We start from the raw sequence: 15701 nt of genomic DNA on the forward strand, positions 1-15701 counted from the left end.
ACACCCTATTGGGGGGAGTGGTCTGATCCCAAGTTGCTGGAGCAGACTCCCTGAGGGTCAGGCCTGAGCTGGCTCTATTCCGTTTAAGTATGTGTTTATCCCTCTCCCTGCACTGGGGACCCTTGCCCCAGAGCGGGTAGTGCTGAAGCAAATGGGGCCCTTGGGGGCTCTCTGCTCCTGTCTGCCTCAGACAGAAGTCCAAGCTTTCTCTGCCATGCTGCCTGCGCAGGCACCCACAATAGTTTCCCTCGCTCTGCTCAGACACAGCCTCAGGTGCAAATCCCTCTGTCCCTAACAGCTGATCCCTCTCCCCAGCCTCTGCCACCCTCGCCCTGTGGTGGAGCAACACTGCAGGGCGGGGGGGACCCACAAGGACTCTGAGCATGTATGGGGGTGATGAGCTGTGGTAGAGTGGCTGCCATAGAGATCTGGGCTGCTTTTGATGGGCTGCTTAAGTAAGTGCCAACAATGGCTGCCACCCCCTCACCCAGGCTCTGCCCCAGTACCTGGTAGTCTCCGTGTCCCACAGTTGAGTCTTCTCCCCAGTCACGGCTGCCCAAGATCCCATGTCTTGGGAAACCTGGCAGCTGCTAGAGCAGCCCTCTCTTCACCCTGCCTTGGGGGGCAAGCCAGTGTGCTCGTGCTGCCCACAAGCTGAGTCCAGTGTTCCCAGAGCCCTCCTGTTAGCCCTCCTGTTCCCAGAGCCTCCAACCAGCCAAGGGGGTTCGTGTCCCCTGTTTAGGACCCTGGGACTGGGGTGTCTAATCTGTGGCTCTCACTGCTCATTCCTCAGGGCAGGCGTCCAGCCGTGTATTCTCCCTTTTCCTCTAAGTTCCCTTCCAGGCACACAAGTCCCAACCTGATGGTTTTTCTTCCCTTCCTACCTGATCATATGTGTATCTTTCTTACAGCCTTGGTTGTATAGGAGTCCTTCTGCCAGTTTCCAGTTAGTTTTCAGTGAGAACTGTTCAACATGTAGGTGTATTTCTGATGTATTTATCAAACACATGTGAGTTCCACATTCTCTTACTCCTCCATCTTGATTGATCTCCTCCTGTGACGTACAGTTCTATGTGTTTAGGCAAATACATACATTCATACATCCAATACCCAGTATCACACAGAAAAATTCCTTCACCTTGAAAGATCCCTGTACACCCTTTTCAGCCAACCACTTCCCCCCTGGGTCAATCCATGGCAAACACTCATCTGTTTTCTGTTTCTATAATGTTGCCTTTTTTAGAACAAATCATACATTATGTAGTCTTTTGGGTCTGACTTCCTTCACTTGCATTTAAGTTTCATTTACGTTGTTTCATGAATTAGTAGTTCATTTCTTTTTACTGCTGAATAGGATTCCACTCCATAGATGTACCACAATTTATCCATTACTCTGTTGAAGGACATGTTATTGCTTCCAGTTTTTTGTGATTATGAATAAAGCTGTTACAAACATTCACATGCAGGTTTTGTGTGGACATGAACTGTATAAACCCTTGGGTAAATACCTAGGAGGGCAGCTGCTGGGCTATATGGTAAGTCTAAGTTTAACTTTATAAGAAACTGGCAAGTTGTATTCCACAGTAGCTGTACAACTTTTCATTTCCGCCAGCAAAGATTAAGTTTGTTGATTTGAATCCTTGTCAGCTTTTGTTACTGTCAGTTTTCTTGTGTTATATCCATTTAGTGTATCTTCTTGTGTTATACATCTATTTTAAAGGCTGTGTTACTCATCTTTCAAATACCGCACAAAATTTTAATTAAAAAACTTCACTAAACTAAGATCCCCAGATACAAGAGTTATATCATTTTAGACTACAAAGCTCAGTAATGCCTTTTTCTTCAAATTAAAATGTTGTTACTGTTTCTAAGTATAAAAGTTGGTAAATATATAGAAAACATTACCAGGAGCTCTACCCTCCAGCGATGACCACCATTCTCTTCTAATTTTCTTCTAATTGCACACATGTGGTCAGATTATAACACATCTAAAGACCCAAAGTGTAAACCATGAAGGAGTCTGATATGTCTGAGGAACAGAAAGAAAGCCAAACATGAAGGAAGAATGATAGTAAGCAAGGAGTGTGTAATAGGAGATGAATTTGGAGAGAGATCAGTTCAGGCAGAGCAGAGTTCTTCAATGTTGGTGTGTGTCCAAATTATGAGGCGGCCTTGTTAGAACAGATTGCAGCACCCCACCCCCAAGTTTCTGCACCAACAGATGGAGAGTTGTGCCTGAGAACTTGCATTTCTAACAATTTTCCAGGTGTTGCTGATGCTGCTTGTCCAGGGTCTCACTTTGACAACCCTTCTTGGTCATACGACACTATGATGAGGAGTCTGATTCTTTGTTCCAAATAACTGAGAAGACAGTGGAAGATTTTAAGGACAGAATGATGTGATTCTGTTTTGAATTTTAAATAGGTCATAGTGGCTGAGGTGTGAACGCTGGATCAGAAGGGACGAGATGACAAATGAGGAAGCAGTAAGCTGACTATTACTAGTGAGAAATAATGATGTCTTGAATCACGGTCAAGGAAATGTTAAAGTGTGAACGTACTCAGTATAAATTTAAGAAAAAGCTGACAAAACTTGCAAACAGATTGGGTATTAGAGTCAAAGAAGAAGAAAAAAAGGGCATGCTGAGGTCACTTGCTTGACAATGGCCCCTATGGAAGACTTGACGGGGTTGCTAATCAAAAGTTCTTATTTCAAAAATATTTAGTGTGAGATATCTGTTAATACACAATTAGAAATACCAAGTAGGCAAGTTGGATATACAAATCTGAAGCTCCAAAAAACTAATTTAAAAATTGGAAGTTATTAACCCAAAAAAACATTTATAATCATGGAACCTACTGAGGTCATTAGCATAGATCTATGGATCTCAAGCAGGGGTGCTCCCAGGGGACACTTGGCAATGTCTGGAGACATTTCTTACCATCTTTACTTAAGAGGGGACGAGACTACTGGCATATATTGACTGGTCAGGAATGCTACCAAATATCATAAAATGCACAGGAGTGCTCCTAACAACGAAGAATTATCCTACTCAGAACATCAATAGTGCTGAGGTTGAGAAACTCATATACAGATAGAAAAACTGTCTTTCATGTATCACAGGAACAGGGGAGCATGAGGTCTTTCTCAGATATACAACTGATTGGAAGATATACCACTCATGTACATAATTTAAAAATTGCTTTTATATATATAGATATCTATATCTATCTAGAGAGCTGAAAAATAAATTAAAAATACCTTAAATTACATTATAGCTTTAGACTTAAAATGGCTGCTATTACACAGTGAAAAATAGTTACAATAAGGAAACAAGGTAAAATGAATGTAATAATAATTTAAATGAGAAACCGTGATTCACAAATCCATCAGACCACGTGCAGTCTCCAGGGTTCTGCTCTTAGATTATGCCACCTGTATACCTTTGTTGAATGAATAAATGCACAAATATATAAGCACATGAATGAACGAACATTATGGTTTAGCTCTCTTAGGTATTAAGAAATACATATAACAGGGAAACAGAAGAGGAAATCTAGCATATGAATGCAGACTCACAATTTCTGGAGTGTGGGTATCGATTCACAAAATCCCTAGAAATGAAAAAAACTTCAAAGGTGAAAAGGATACAGAAAAGGAGGAAGAGTTGAAATGAATAGAAATCCCAACTTTAGGGGGAAAAAAATCCAACATACACACGAATCCTAGCATCCTTCGACACCTAGCATCACGCCAGCTATCCACCATTACCAGAAATTTTCAAGTAAGATTTCTTAAGGCTTTATTTTCTGGAAAATATATATGAAAGCAGTGCTCAGGTCTGGGTAAAACAGATCCACATTACAGAAGATAACTTTATAGTCTACTCACTGGAACACATTTACCTCGTAAGCAAAACTGCAGATAATCTTTCACAGAGAGGTGTTAAGATCACACATCTACCATAATGTCAGAAGAAGCTGAGAGATACTGGATTAGAGGATAAATATGTTATAGGTATGAGGAGGTGACTATAGGAAAAAAACAATTCTATGCTAAAAGATGTGTGGCGAAGACCTTCTCACAGGGAAAATGAGAGAGGTACAAGAGATAAATACACTTAAGAGATATTCTGTAATCAATCTAATCACAACGAACATAAAGAGCAGATGACTTCAAATATAAAGAGGATGCTTGTAACCCACGGACAGAAATGTTTGAACTAGGGTTACCTTTCGCCAAGAAGGACAAGTTGGCCTATACCATTCACTCATTGGCCAGTGGAGTACGTGTGACAAGAATGACTCAGTCAGTGACTAGGACCTTAGGTGTTCCCCTTAAACACCCAAGGCCTATCACAACACTTTCTCCATTACAGCAATTACGTTTAGTAAATCAGAGCTGTAAGCTGGGCTCGTGGGAAATTACAAATAAATTATTAATGTACGAACAGAAGGTTTACACACTGCATACTGGTCCACCTTAACTCTAAATCAAGAGAAGTTAAAATTGTGCTCTCTGGGAAACACGGAGCTGACCATAACTCACCCTTCCCAGTTCTTTATCTTCAAGGGCCAGGACCCCAGTGCTTTCCGTGAAGAGTTTTACTTTGACCACAGGCCGTGGATGAGTAGTGGTAAAATCTCCTTGGGTTCCCCACCTGCAATGAAGTAACAAAGATTCTCTTTGAAATGCAGCATTAATTTTGTTTTCCATGTAGATGTGTTTCCTTAGAAGGCAGATTAAGCAGTGGAGAATCTTTCATGGCTCAGAGATTTTTATCTTTGCTTCTATTTCTGACAGATGGCACAGTCAAGAAAGAAAACAACAATAAGCTTTACAGCTTGTAATAATTTTTCAGCTGTTCTAAAAATTAGCACATTAGAGTACAAAACACAGTGTGCCGTAAGAATTTAGGTTAAGGTAAAGCATTAAAGAATATATATATGTAACTGAATCACTGTGCTGTACACCTAAAACTGACACAACACTGTAAATCAACTATACTTCAATTTTAAAAGAAAGGTAGAGCATTATAGATAGAGCTATTGGAACCTATTTTATTAATTCAAACACAAATTACAACACAATTTTTATGGATGGCTGGGGAAAACTGTTAACGGTTGGAGTGTGTAAGAGGTCGTTTCTCAGAAATTATTTTTGCATGCTGAAGATTTCACACCATCTCTTCTTACAGAGTCTTCACTAGATATTTTATTTATATTTTTAAAAGTGGAGGTAATCATCTCATCCCTTACTTTACATGATTTTTTAAAGCTCCTGTCAAAAGGAAAGAAACAAGCACCATAAAGATAGGAGTGTTTTGCCATTAATTTCCCAGTACACTCTGCTAAGAAGGAAGTCAGTCTGTCGATATCTGGCTTTTCAAATCATAACAAAATAACATGCTCCCTTGGCTTATCTTTTAATTAATAGCATCTCATCTTTACCACATACCAACACATTCTAGTCTATTTGCAAACTCAGATAGTACACACCTGATACTAAAAAATCTTATCAATGTTTCTCATAATTCTGAGATCGGACGTGATATTCAGCACAGCATAAAGAAAACACCACCGAGAAAAACAGACATAACAGGAAGAAAAAGAGAGGCTTAATGAGATAAGATTCCTGTTAAAAAATAAATAATCAAATAAAAATACCAATTTCTTATTTAAAAAAAAAGTTTACCACATTCCTGGCACTGTCTAAACTTTATTTTATAAACCTTATTCAGAAAGCTGAAATACAGAAAACTGACGTAAGTATACCAAAAACTAAATAATCATGATGTCTTCTCCGATCACGGCAGTTTTAATTTTTAACATTGTGATACATGTACAGTAAAAGCAGAGGCCATTTCAATGACTGAAGAAACCTGCCTCAAGATGCACTTTGTTCTTCTGAAATTAAAGTCATACTTCAGAGGGAAGGGAGAGATTCATTCAGGATGGAAAGCAACTTAATTTCTATTTTAGATTTCTAGAAACTGATTAGCAAAGAATCTTTTTGCCATTTCATAGAATTAAGATGGTCTGAGATAAAGTAGAGCTAAAATAGGAATAAAAATAAAAATAGATTCAGAACCAAAATAAGGAAGGAGAGAACAATTCTTAATTTAGAGTGTGGAATCTTAAGCCTTGAATACAGTCAGCCGATCTGGATAACAACTCCGGAGTTGACGCCCATGACATACCCTTCTCTTTATTGAGTAACATGTGGTTAAATTTGGAAAACTAACTTTTGGAGACATTTTCTTATAACTGAAATCAATGATTTTTAGTAGTCATGTAGACACAGCCTAATAGTTTTCCACAGAATTTGCTGATCTTTTAAATTAAATTCTCTTCATAAAAATTCTTTGGTGTATTAAATCAATGATATTTTGTCTCCTCTAATGTCAAAAATCCTTTGAAACTATTATTACAGTTTTAGATGATTATTTGAAATTCCTAATCTACTCCAATATGCAGTTCTCCAAAGAGAAAAATATTGACTGACCCTATTAACCATCACTGAGGGACTTGGTGAGTTTTGTCTTTTACCCTCATCCTCCTGTAATTTTACCTGAAGGAAGGGAAATGTGTTACCAATTCCACTTTGTTGGATACAATAAGACAAATAACATCGCACATGTAAAGAGCTGTGCTCACCCATGATCGCACGAACTTCCGGAAAACTGCCTACTAACTCAGATCCTCGACAAACAAGCATCTTCAACAACTGTTCTTCAATCTTTATTCACTGTGGTACGTCTCTCATTTACTCATTAAAACCATTTTATTGTGAACATCCTATATAAATTGCCTAAAAGTAAAATACAATGTAAATAATAATAAAAAGAAAATCGATATTCCCACAGCTCAGGTTAAGATGGAAAATGTACCAGGACATTAGAAGAGCTCTGTTCAGGTCTGCAGTGGTCACATCTTCCTCTCGCCCCTACTCCACACTACCACCAAAGTAGCTAGGATTTTGGATTTTATGTTAATAATTCCCTAGAATTTCTTCTTTTTTTTTGCTGTACGCGGGCCTCTCACTGTGTGGCCTCTCCCGTTGCAGAGCACAGGCTCCGGACGCGCAGGCTCAGCGGCCATGGCTCACGGGCCCAGCCGCTCCGTGGCATGTGGTATCTTCCCGGACTGGGGCACAAACCCACGTCCCCTGCTTTCTTCTTAAAGGGAATATTTTCAGCATTTTACCTCTGAGTGTATCCTTCTTCGTCTCTTGTAATAGTCTGTATTTTAAAGTCTATTTTGTCTGATGTGAGAATTGCTACTCCAGCTTTCTTCTGATTTCCATTTGCATGGAATATCTTTTCCATCCCCTCATTTTCAGTCTGTATGTGTCCCTAGGTCTGAAATGGGTCTCTTGTAGACAGCATATATACAGGTTTTGTCTTCATATCCATTCAGCCAGTCTAGCTCTTTTGGTTGGAGCATTTAATCCATTTACATTTAAGGTAATTCTTGATATGTATGTTCCTATTACCATTTTCTGAATTGTTTTGGGTTTGTTTGTGGAGGTCTTTTCCTTCTCTTTTGTTTCCTGCCTAGAGAAATTCCTTTAGCATTTGTTGTAAAGCTGGTTTGGTGGTGCTGAACTCTCTCAGCTTTTGCTTGTCTGTAAAGGTTTTAATTTCTCTGTCAAATCTGAATGAGATCCTTGCTGGGTAGAGTGATCTTGGTTGCAGGTTTTTCCCTTTCATCACTTTAAATATGTCCTGCCACTCCCTTCTGGCTTGCAGAGTTTCTGCTGAAAGATCAGCTGTTAACCTTACGGGGATTCCCCTGTATGTTATTTGTTGCTTTTCCCTTGCTGCTTTTAATACATTTTCTTTGTGCTTAATTTTTGAAAGTTTGATTAATATGTGTCTTGGTGTGTTTCCCCTTGTATTTTCCCTGTATGGGACTCTCTGCACTTTCTGGACTTGACTATTTCCTTTCCCATATTAGGGAAGTTTTTAACTATAATCTCTTCAAATATTTTCTTAGTCCCTTTCTTTTTCTCTTGTTCTTCTGGGACCGCTATAATTCGAATGTTGATGCATTTTTATGTTGTCCCAGAGGTCTCTGAGACTGTCCTCAATTCTTTTCATTCTTTTTTGTTAATCTTGCTCTGCGGTAGTTATTTCCACTCTTTTATCTTCTGCCTCAGTCATTCTGCTATTGATTCCTTGTAGAGAATTTTTAATTTCATTTTTTGTGCTGTTCATCACTGTTCGTTTACTCTTTAGTTCTTCTAGGTCCCTGTTAAACATTTCTTGTACTTTCTCCATTTTATTTCCAAGATTTTGGATCATCTTTGGATTTTGGATCATACCATTACTCTGAATTCTTTTTCAGGTAGACTGCCTATTTCCTCTTCATTTGGTTGGGCTGGTGGGTTTTTACCTCGTTCCTTCATCTGCTGCATATTTCTCTGTCTTCTCATTTTGCTTCACTTACTGTGTTTGGGGTCTCCTTTTCACAGGCTGCAGGTTCATAGTTCCCATTGTTTTTGGTGTCTGCCCCCAGTGGGTAAGTTTGGTTCAGTGGCTGGTGGAGGCTTCCTGGTGCCTGTGCTCTGGTGGGCAGGGCTGCGTCTAGTGGTATGTTTTGGGATGTCTGTGATCTTAGTATTATTTTAGGCAGCCTCTCTGCTAATGGGTGGGGTGGTGTTCCTGTCCTGCTAGTTGTTTGGCATGGGGCATCCAGCTCTGGAGCTTGCTGGCCATTGGATGGAGCTGCGTCTTAGCGTTGAGATGGAGCTCTCTGGGAGAGCTCTCGCCGCCTGATATTATGTGGGACCGGGAGGTCTCTGGTGGACCAGTGTCCTGAACTCAGCTCTTCCTCCTCAGAGGCTCAGGCCTGACACAAGGCCGGAGCACCAAGACTCTGTTAGCCACACAGCTCAGAACAAAAGGGAAAAAAACGAAAGAAAAAATAATAAAAGAATAAAATAGAATAAAAGTATTAAAAATAATAAAAGAAGAGAGCAAGCAGACCAACAAACAAATCCACCAATGATAACAAGCACTAAAAACTATACTAAGATGAACATAAAAATCAGAAACAAGTCAGTCACAGACAGCAATCCCCAGGTCTACAGTTGCTCCCAAAGTCCACCTCCTCAATTTGAGATGATTTGTTGTCTATTCGGGTATTCCACAGATGCAGGGTACATCAAGTTGACTGTGGAGATTTAATCTGCTGCTTCTGAGGCTGCTGAGAGAAATTTCCCTTTCTCTTCTGTGTTCGCACAGCTCCAGGGGCTCAGCTTTGGTTTTGGCCCTGCCTCTGTGTGTAGGTCGCCTGAGTGCATCAGTTCTTCGCTCAGACAGGAGGGGTTTAAAGGAGCAGCTGATTCGGGGGCTCTGGCTCACTCAGGTCAGGGGAGGGAGGAGTACGGTAGTTATAATTGGAATGTGGGGAGAGCCTGCAGCGGCAGAGGCTGGCATGACGTTCCAACAGCCTGAGGCACGCCATGCGTTCTCTCGGGGAAATTGTCCCTGGATCACGGGACCCTGGCAGTGGCGGGCTGCACAGGCTACCGGGGGGGGGGGGGGGGGGGCAGTGTGTGTGTGGATAATGACCTGGGCTTGCACACAGGCTTCTTGGTGGCTTCATCAGCAGCGTCAGCGTTCCATGCCCGTCTCTGGGGTCCAAGCTGATAGCCGCGGCTCGCGCGCCCATCTCTTTAACTCATTTAGGCGGTGTTCTGCCTTCTGTGGGCAGACAGGGAAGGAATCCTCTCTTCTCACGTACCCTGAAACAATGGTCTCTTGCCTCTTAGGCAGCTCCAGACTTTTTCCCAGACTCCCTCCCAGCTAGCTGTGGTGTATTAGCCCCCTTCAGGCTGTGTTCACGCAGCCAACCCCAGTCCTCTCCCTGCGCTCCGACCGAAGCCCGAGCCTCAGCTCCCAGCCCCTGCCCGCCCCGGCGGGTGAGCAGACAAGCCTCTCAGGCTGGTGAGTGCCGGTCGGCCCTGATTCTCTGTGCGGGAATCTCCCTGCTTTGCCCTCCGCACCCCTGTGGTTGCGCTCTCCTCCGCGGCTCCGAAGCTTCCCCCGCGCCGCCACCCGCAGTCTCCGCCCGTGGAAGGGGCTTCCTAGTGTGTGGAAACTTTTCCTCCTTCACAGCTCCTCCCAGAGGTACAGGTCCCATCCCTATTCTTTTGTCTCTGTTTATTCTTTCTTCTTTTGCCCTACCCAGGTACGTGGGGAGTTTCTTGCCTTTTGGGAAGTCTGAAGTCTTCTGCCAGTGTTCAGTACGTGTTCTGTGGGAGTTGTTCCACATATAGATGTATTTTTGATGTATCTGTGGGGATAAATGTGATCTCCACATCTTACTCCTCCACCAAGTTGAAGGTCCCTCCTCTACTGTGCTATTTAAATCTATTTTATCCTTGATGATTTTTGGTATCCCTTATATAGCAAGGTGTAAGTATTGAGGTCTCCCACCAAAACTGAAATTTTTGTCAATTTCCCTTTGTATTTTTGTCAACTTTTGGTGTCCTTTTTGGTGATGTAAAGTGTTCAATAGTAACCAAGCCCTTTAAGTATGAACAGTTTATTTTTTCACGATCCCAAGGTCATGATTACTTTTCAACCATCAGACTTTCGTAAAATTAGAGAACTAACACTATGCCAGGAATGGTGATAAGGTACAGACAAGCTTAGAGAAGTCAGACAAGGAATCTAACCAATATATTCCAAGTAGAGACAGTAATTTATTAGAAAACAAAGAGTTAAAATTTATGAGAAATCATTAGTAATCTATAACTTGGAAGGGAATCCAGGGTATCCATTCTCAAAACCAGTATGCCAATGAAGGCAGGAAATAGATGAATATCAGAGGCCTGACGGGCGATCCACAAGAGTACATTTACCTACAAACCAGGTCCAGGAACTCTGTATGTGGAGTATGGATTGCTAATGGCCAACTCCTGTGAAATGAGGAAAGCTTAAACAACATGCTTTCAGGCAGGGAGAAGCTGAGGCACAAGGATACTGGCAGATCCTAACTAACAGCTAGAGACATTTGACAAAAATGTGCAATTTTAAAGGGTGCATGAATATAAATATGGTGACACTTAACAGTCCTTATATATTCCAACATTCTAGGATACAAGCAAACTGGCATCACCTTGATAATTTCTCCTCTGAAAAATAAGTTAAAAAGATATGTACAGTTAAAACATGCTTATGAATTCTGTAACGAATGAATTAAAAACCAAAGTCTCCCTCCCCCTCCACCAAAAAAGTCAGGGAAGAAAGGAAAAAGATAATAGGCCTATCTTCAATATTCACCATATTTCCTTGTTTTCTACTTAATTGGCATGTTTAAACACTTTCAGGAATTAATACTAGTTATCATCTTACTATTTTCTCTGTATTATGTGATGAAAGAATACACTACCCTTGCTGTCAATTTGCTTTGTTTCAAAATGCATTGCCTTTTTGTACATCTATGAATGTATTATTTATGAGGATTAAGACTTCCAATGCAAATCTTCCAATCAATAAAATATCTACAAAGCACCTGCAGGTCTTCGTGGCTATGAAAACAGGGTAGTTCGTATACAACTGAAATAACTGACATTATTTATGTATTTGCTAATAAATAAAGTATGCTGGAAATTTGTATCAGGATCCAAAATATATGTTCAATTTATTCATCCAGTAAGACTATTTCTAGGAATTTATCCTAACAAAATAATGTGTAATAAAAAAGTATAAGCAGGAACATATTCCCTATAGCATTAGGTATAATAGCAAAAGCAAGCAACTTAAATGTCTAATATTAGGGGAAGTGTTATGTAAATTATATGGCGCACAATGGAATATTTTGCTGCTACCTATGACAGCTATGAAGGTGATGTACAACCATGCATGATGTATTAAAAAAAGAGAAAAAAAGAGGGGACACAAAACTGAATCAGGGCCTTTTATTCATTCAAAAAAAATTGATGAGTACCTTGTGTGTGCCAGACAGATTCTAGTGTCAGCAACCAAAGTCTAGCCTCTTGAAACATATTCTAACAGAAGATTATAGACAATAAACATTTTTATTATTCTATTCTGTAACGTATCTCTCTCCACCCTTGCCCTGCATTCTTAACAGCTAGATACCTCCCATGGCCTCAGAGAAGTTAGAGAACCAGATTTATATTGTGATCGGAAAGAATTCTCAGAAGTTAATAGCATATTTGTTTTAAAGTATGTTGAAAACCATGAGCAGTACAACAGTTATGTCAAAAACCATTCAAATCCCTTAACTCAAAATTCTTACTCATTGTGACCACATAATGCACCATGATTACAGAAGCTAAGAACTTAAAAGCAGTCTCAGTCTATATTCCTCATTATAACCAGCAGTAACGAGTTAAAGATATATGTAACTCAAAAAATTATTTCATCCATCATCTTATCTCTTCATTGTTTTATCTAGCCAACTATGTGACTGGTATTGGGAAAGGCAGTGGGCATTCAAAAAAAATCAAGACAACAGATCCTGTACTAAGTAAACTCATAGTAGTAGGGGAGACAGACATATAAACTCAAATATAAACAATAAACTAAATCATACAGAACTGAACAGGGCTCTAAATTACTTTTGAGGTCTAGCACTTTCTCTTTATTAGTCATCTGCATTTCTGACTTGCCTTTTTATTATGATGGTCCATTTCTCTCTTAGCAGGCTTTCTATCAATTGGTGATTTTTAAAAACTCTTTGTAAGATAGACATTAACTGTTTCCATACATGTGGCAAATATTGTCACACTTGGTTATTTTCTATTTAACTCATATATGACTTTGAAACTGGGATTCACATATATACACTACTATATACAAAACACATAATAAGGACCTACTGTATAGCACAGGGAACACTACTCAGTACTCTGTAATGGCCTATATGGGAAAAGAATCTAAAAAAGAGTGGCTCTACATATATATGTATAACTTATTCACTTTGCTGTACACCTGAAACTAACACAACATTGTAAATCAACTATACTCCAATAAAAATTTTAAAAAAATAAAAAATAAGTTTAAAAAATCTATAGTTTAAAAGTATTAGGTAGCTAATTCTATCAATTTGATTTATAGTCTCTGATGTTGACATCCGACGTTAAAAGTTTCTTCTTAACCAAAGATGAATATTAACCTATATTTATTTCACACATTTCCACTGTTTAAATCATCAAGTTGTCTGAAATTTAGTAGTAATATTAAATTTCAGTTTCACTTTTCCTTTTATCCCAATTTCATTTGGTTTAAAAGTCAAATGCATTTACTATTATATAAACTTGAGGTTGGTTTTGAATTTTCTGTCCTAAATATCTATCTCCTGAGCTGTGCTATTCTGTTTTAATTATTACAGCTTCATAAGATATCTGTTAGAACAAAAAAAAGACATTTTCAAATTATATTTCTATTCAAGAAAAAGGGAGGTCTCCATGAACTAAAATCTGTTCTGATATTTCTTGGTGAAGACTTTTTTTTCTTCTTCTATGTAGGTCTCACGCATTCCTTGTTGAACTCATTTCATAGTACAGTTGACCCTTGAACAATATGGGGGTTAATCCCCATATAAGTTATAGTTGACCTCTGTATCCGCAACTCCTCTCCATCTGCAGATTCAACTGACCACTTATTGTGCAGTACTGTAGGATTTACTGTTGAAAAATATTCACATGTAAGTGGACCTATGCAGTTCACACCCATGTTGTTCAAGGGTCAATTGTATTTATTTTGCAATTCTACGGAATCTATTTCCTTTATACTGTCTGACTATACCGTCTATGTCCTTTATACTGTCTGACTATTGCTGTTATATTGGAAATTTACAAACCCTTATTTCCAATCTAGTGACTGCTTTTTAAAATAAAGTCTTCACCAAATTATCTTTAATTCTATTACACAAGTTGAGTTATTAAAATGATCAAAACTCAGTGACATAATTCAAATACATCACTAATTTTATAATAAAAACATTAAATAAGGATCCAACTACAGAGGTAGAGATCAGTCTTTAAAGAATCACATGTAATTCTTAAGATCTTCCATGCTGCAATTACTTAACCAAACAATCCAACTATAGATAAGTTATCATTTTCATAATTTAGGCATTTTAAGATTAAAATGATGCAACATTCATCCAACAATCTTTGCCTAAATAAAAGTTTCGGTTGATAAACATCCAAACATCAGATATTTGGTAGCACTGACTTAGATACTCTCTTGGAAAGTAGAAAACACTTCCAAGTTTTCTGCAATTGATTTCAAATAGGTCTGAGGTCTCTTTCTGCTGTCCTACAGGGAATTTGCCCAAGAAACTAGATTTGGATTCGCCCAATTCATGATGAACAGTCAGGACTGTCTTGAGTTATTTTCAATTACTCATATTTGGTGACAAGGTAGTTGGGCATTCTTCACAAGCTCCAAGGACCAAGAAGGAATAAGATGCTTGAGAATGGGATGCAGTGAGTTCATGAGGAAGGCCTGATGGTATGGTGTACCCACAAGAGTTTCAAAGAGTTATCATCCACAGACATGTGCCTTCTTGGGGACTGGATGCCAGGGAAGTTTGCCTGGTTGACTGAGGGCAAACAGCTGTGTCTCTGCTTGTGCAGCTGTCTTTATGCAGCTGAGCTCTAGCATGCTTTACTTACATAAAGAAACCTATACCCCTTGCCTGAATCTGTTGGTATATTTCTGTCAGCCATTGTCCCACTCATCATGGCCATGAGCATTCTAAAATCACTCTGAAATAGATGTGTGTGTAAAATAGGTACATTAATAGGACGTATAAAATATACCAAGCAGATACAAGACCTCACTATTACAAATACACAGGACTATATTTTTAATTGAATTATTTTAAATGGGGATTAATTTTAAAAGCATTACAAATAGCCTGATTATTAATTACATGAATATAAATTAAATAAGAAAACACTGAAAGCATTTTAAAAATTGTTAAGCACTGTATAAATCCTTTAAAATATAGCATTTGATTAATATGAGCAAGTAATAAGACAGTTTCATGGAAAGCTCTTTTTAAACAGAAGACATTTTTGGAAGAACAGATCTTCAAATTTAAAAAGTTCAACATTTCTAAGTCATTTCCCAGGGCCCAAGTGTTTCAGAGTTTTATCCAAAACTGATGGACTTAAGCCAAAGATTAATGGAAGAATGGTGAAGGTAACTACATTTTCATGGGAATTTGGATGACTGGTGATGTCATTTACCCATCAAAACTATGGTCAAAACTATGAGAGGGACTTATTTGAAAAATTTAACTGCTTGCAATAGGCTGCTGGAAACTCAGGTCTGGACTTTTGCTAAAACGCTGCAAATGAAGATACGGATTTGAGAATTATTAACATAGAGATGGTAGAAGCTATGACAATGAATGAGCTTGTGAAAGGTGCCCATTAAAACTCAATGATAATGGGGACCTGTATCTTACAAGTCTAGGTCCATATATGTATCCATATGCTTGTGTGTGTACCTAAGTGCATACTTATTTCTAACAATTTAAATTGTTCCATAACTTGTACTTTAACACTACGTATTCTTTATGCATCAGTACGTGGATTTACACAATTTTTAAGACTTGTAAAGCATTCCCCTTATATGGCTATGTCACCATTTATTCAACCACTCTTCTGTGAATGGATCCTAAGGTTGCTTCCAGTTTTAACTATTA

General features: G+C 38.9%; 1 protein-coding gene across 7 annotated transcripts in view; it reads right to left on the reverse strand.

Moving 5' to 3' along the window:
- The window catches only part of CADPS2 (calcium dependent secretion activator 2), a 487000-nt gene that overhangs the window by 257055 nt on the left and 214244 nt on the right, over nt 1-15701 (reverse strand). For all 7 annotated transcript variants that reach the window (XM_060020810.1, XM_060020806.1, XM_060020805.1 and 4 more), the window contains one exon: nt 4549-4660. In XM_060020810.1, coding sequence (XP_059876793.1) covers nt 4549-4660 — 112 coding nt within the window. The remainder of the gene's footprint in view (nt 1-4548; nt 4661-15701) is intronic.

The sequence above is a fragment of the Delphinus delphis genome, chromosome 9 (assembly GCF_949987515.2).
Source record: "Delphinus delphis chromosome 9, mDelDel1.2, whole genome shotgun sequence".
Classification (NCBI taxonomy): Eukaryota; Metazoa; Chordata; class Mammalia; order Artiodactyla; family Delphinidae; genus Delphinus; species Delphinus delphis.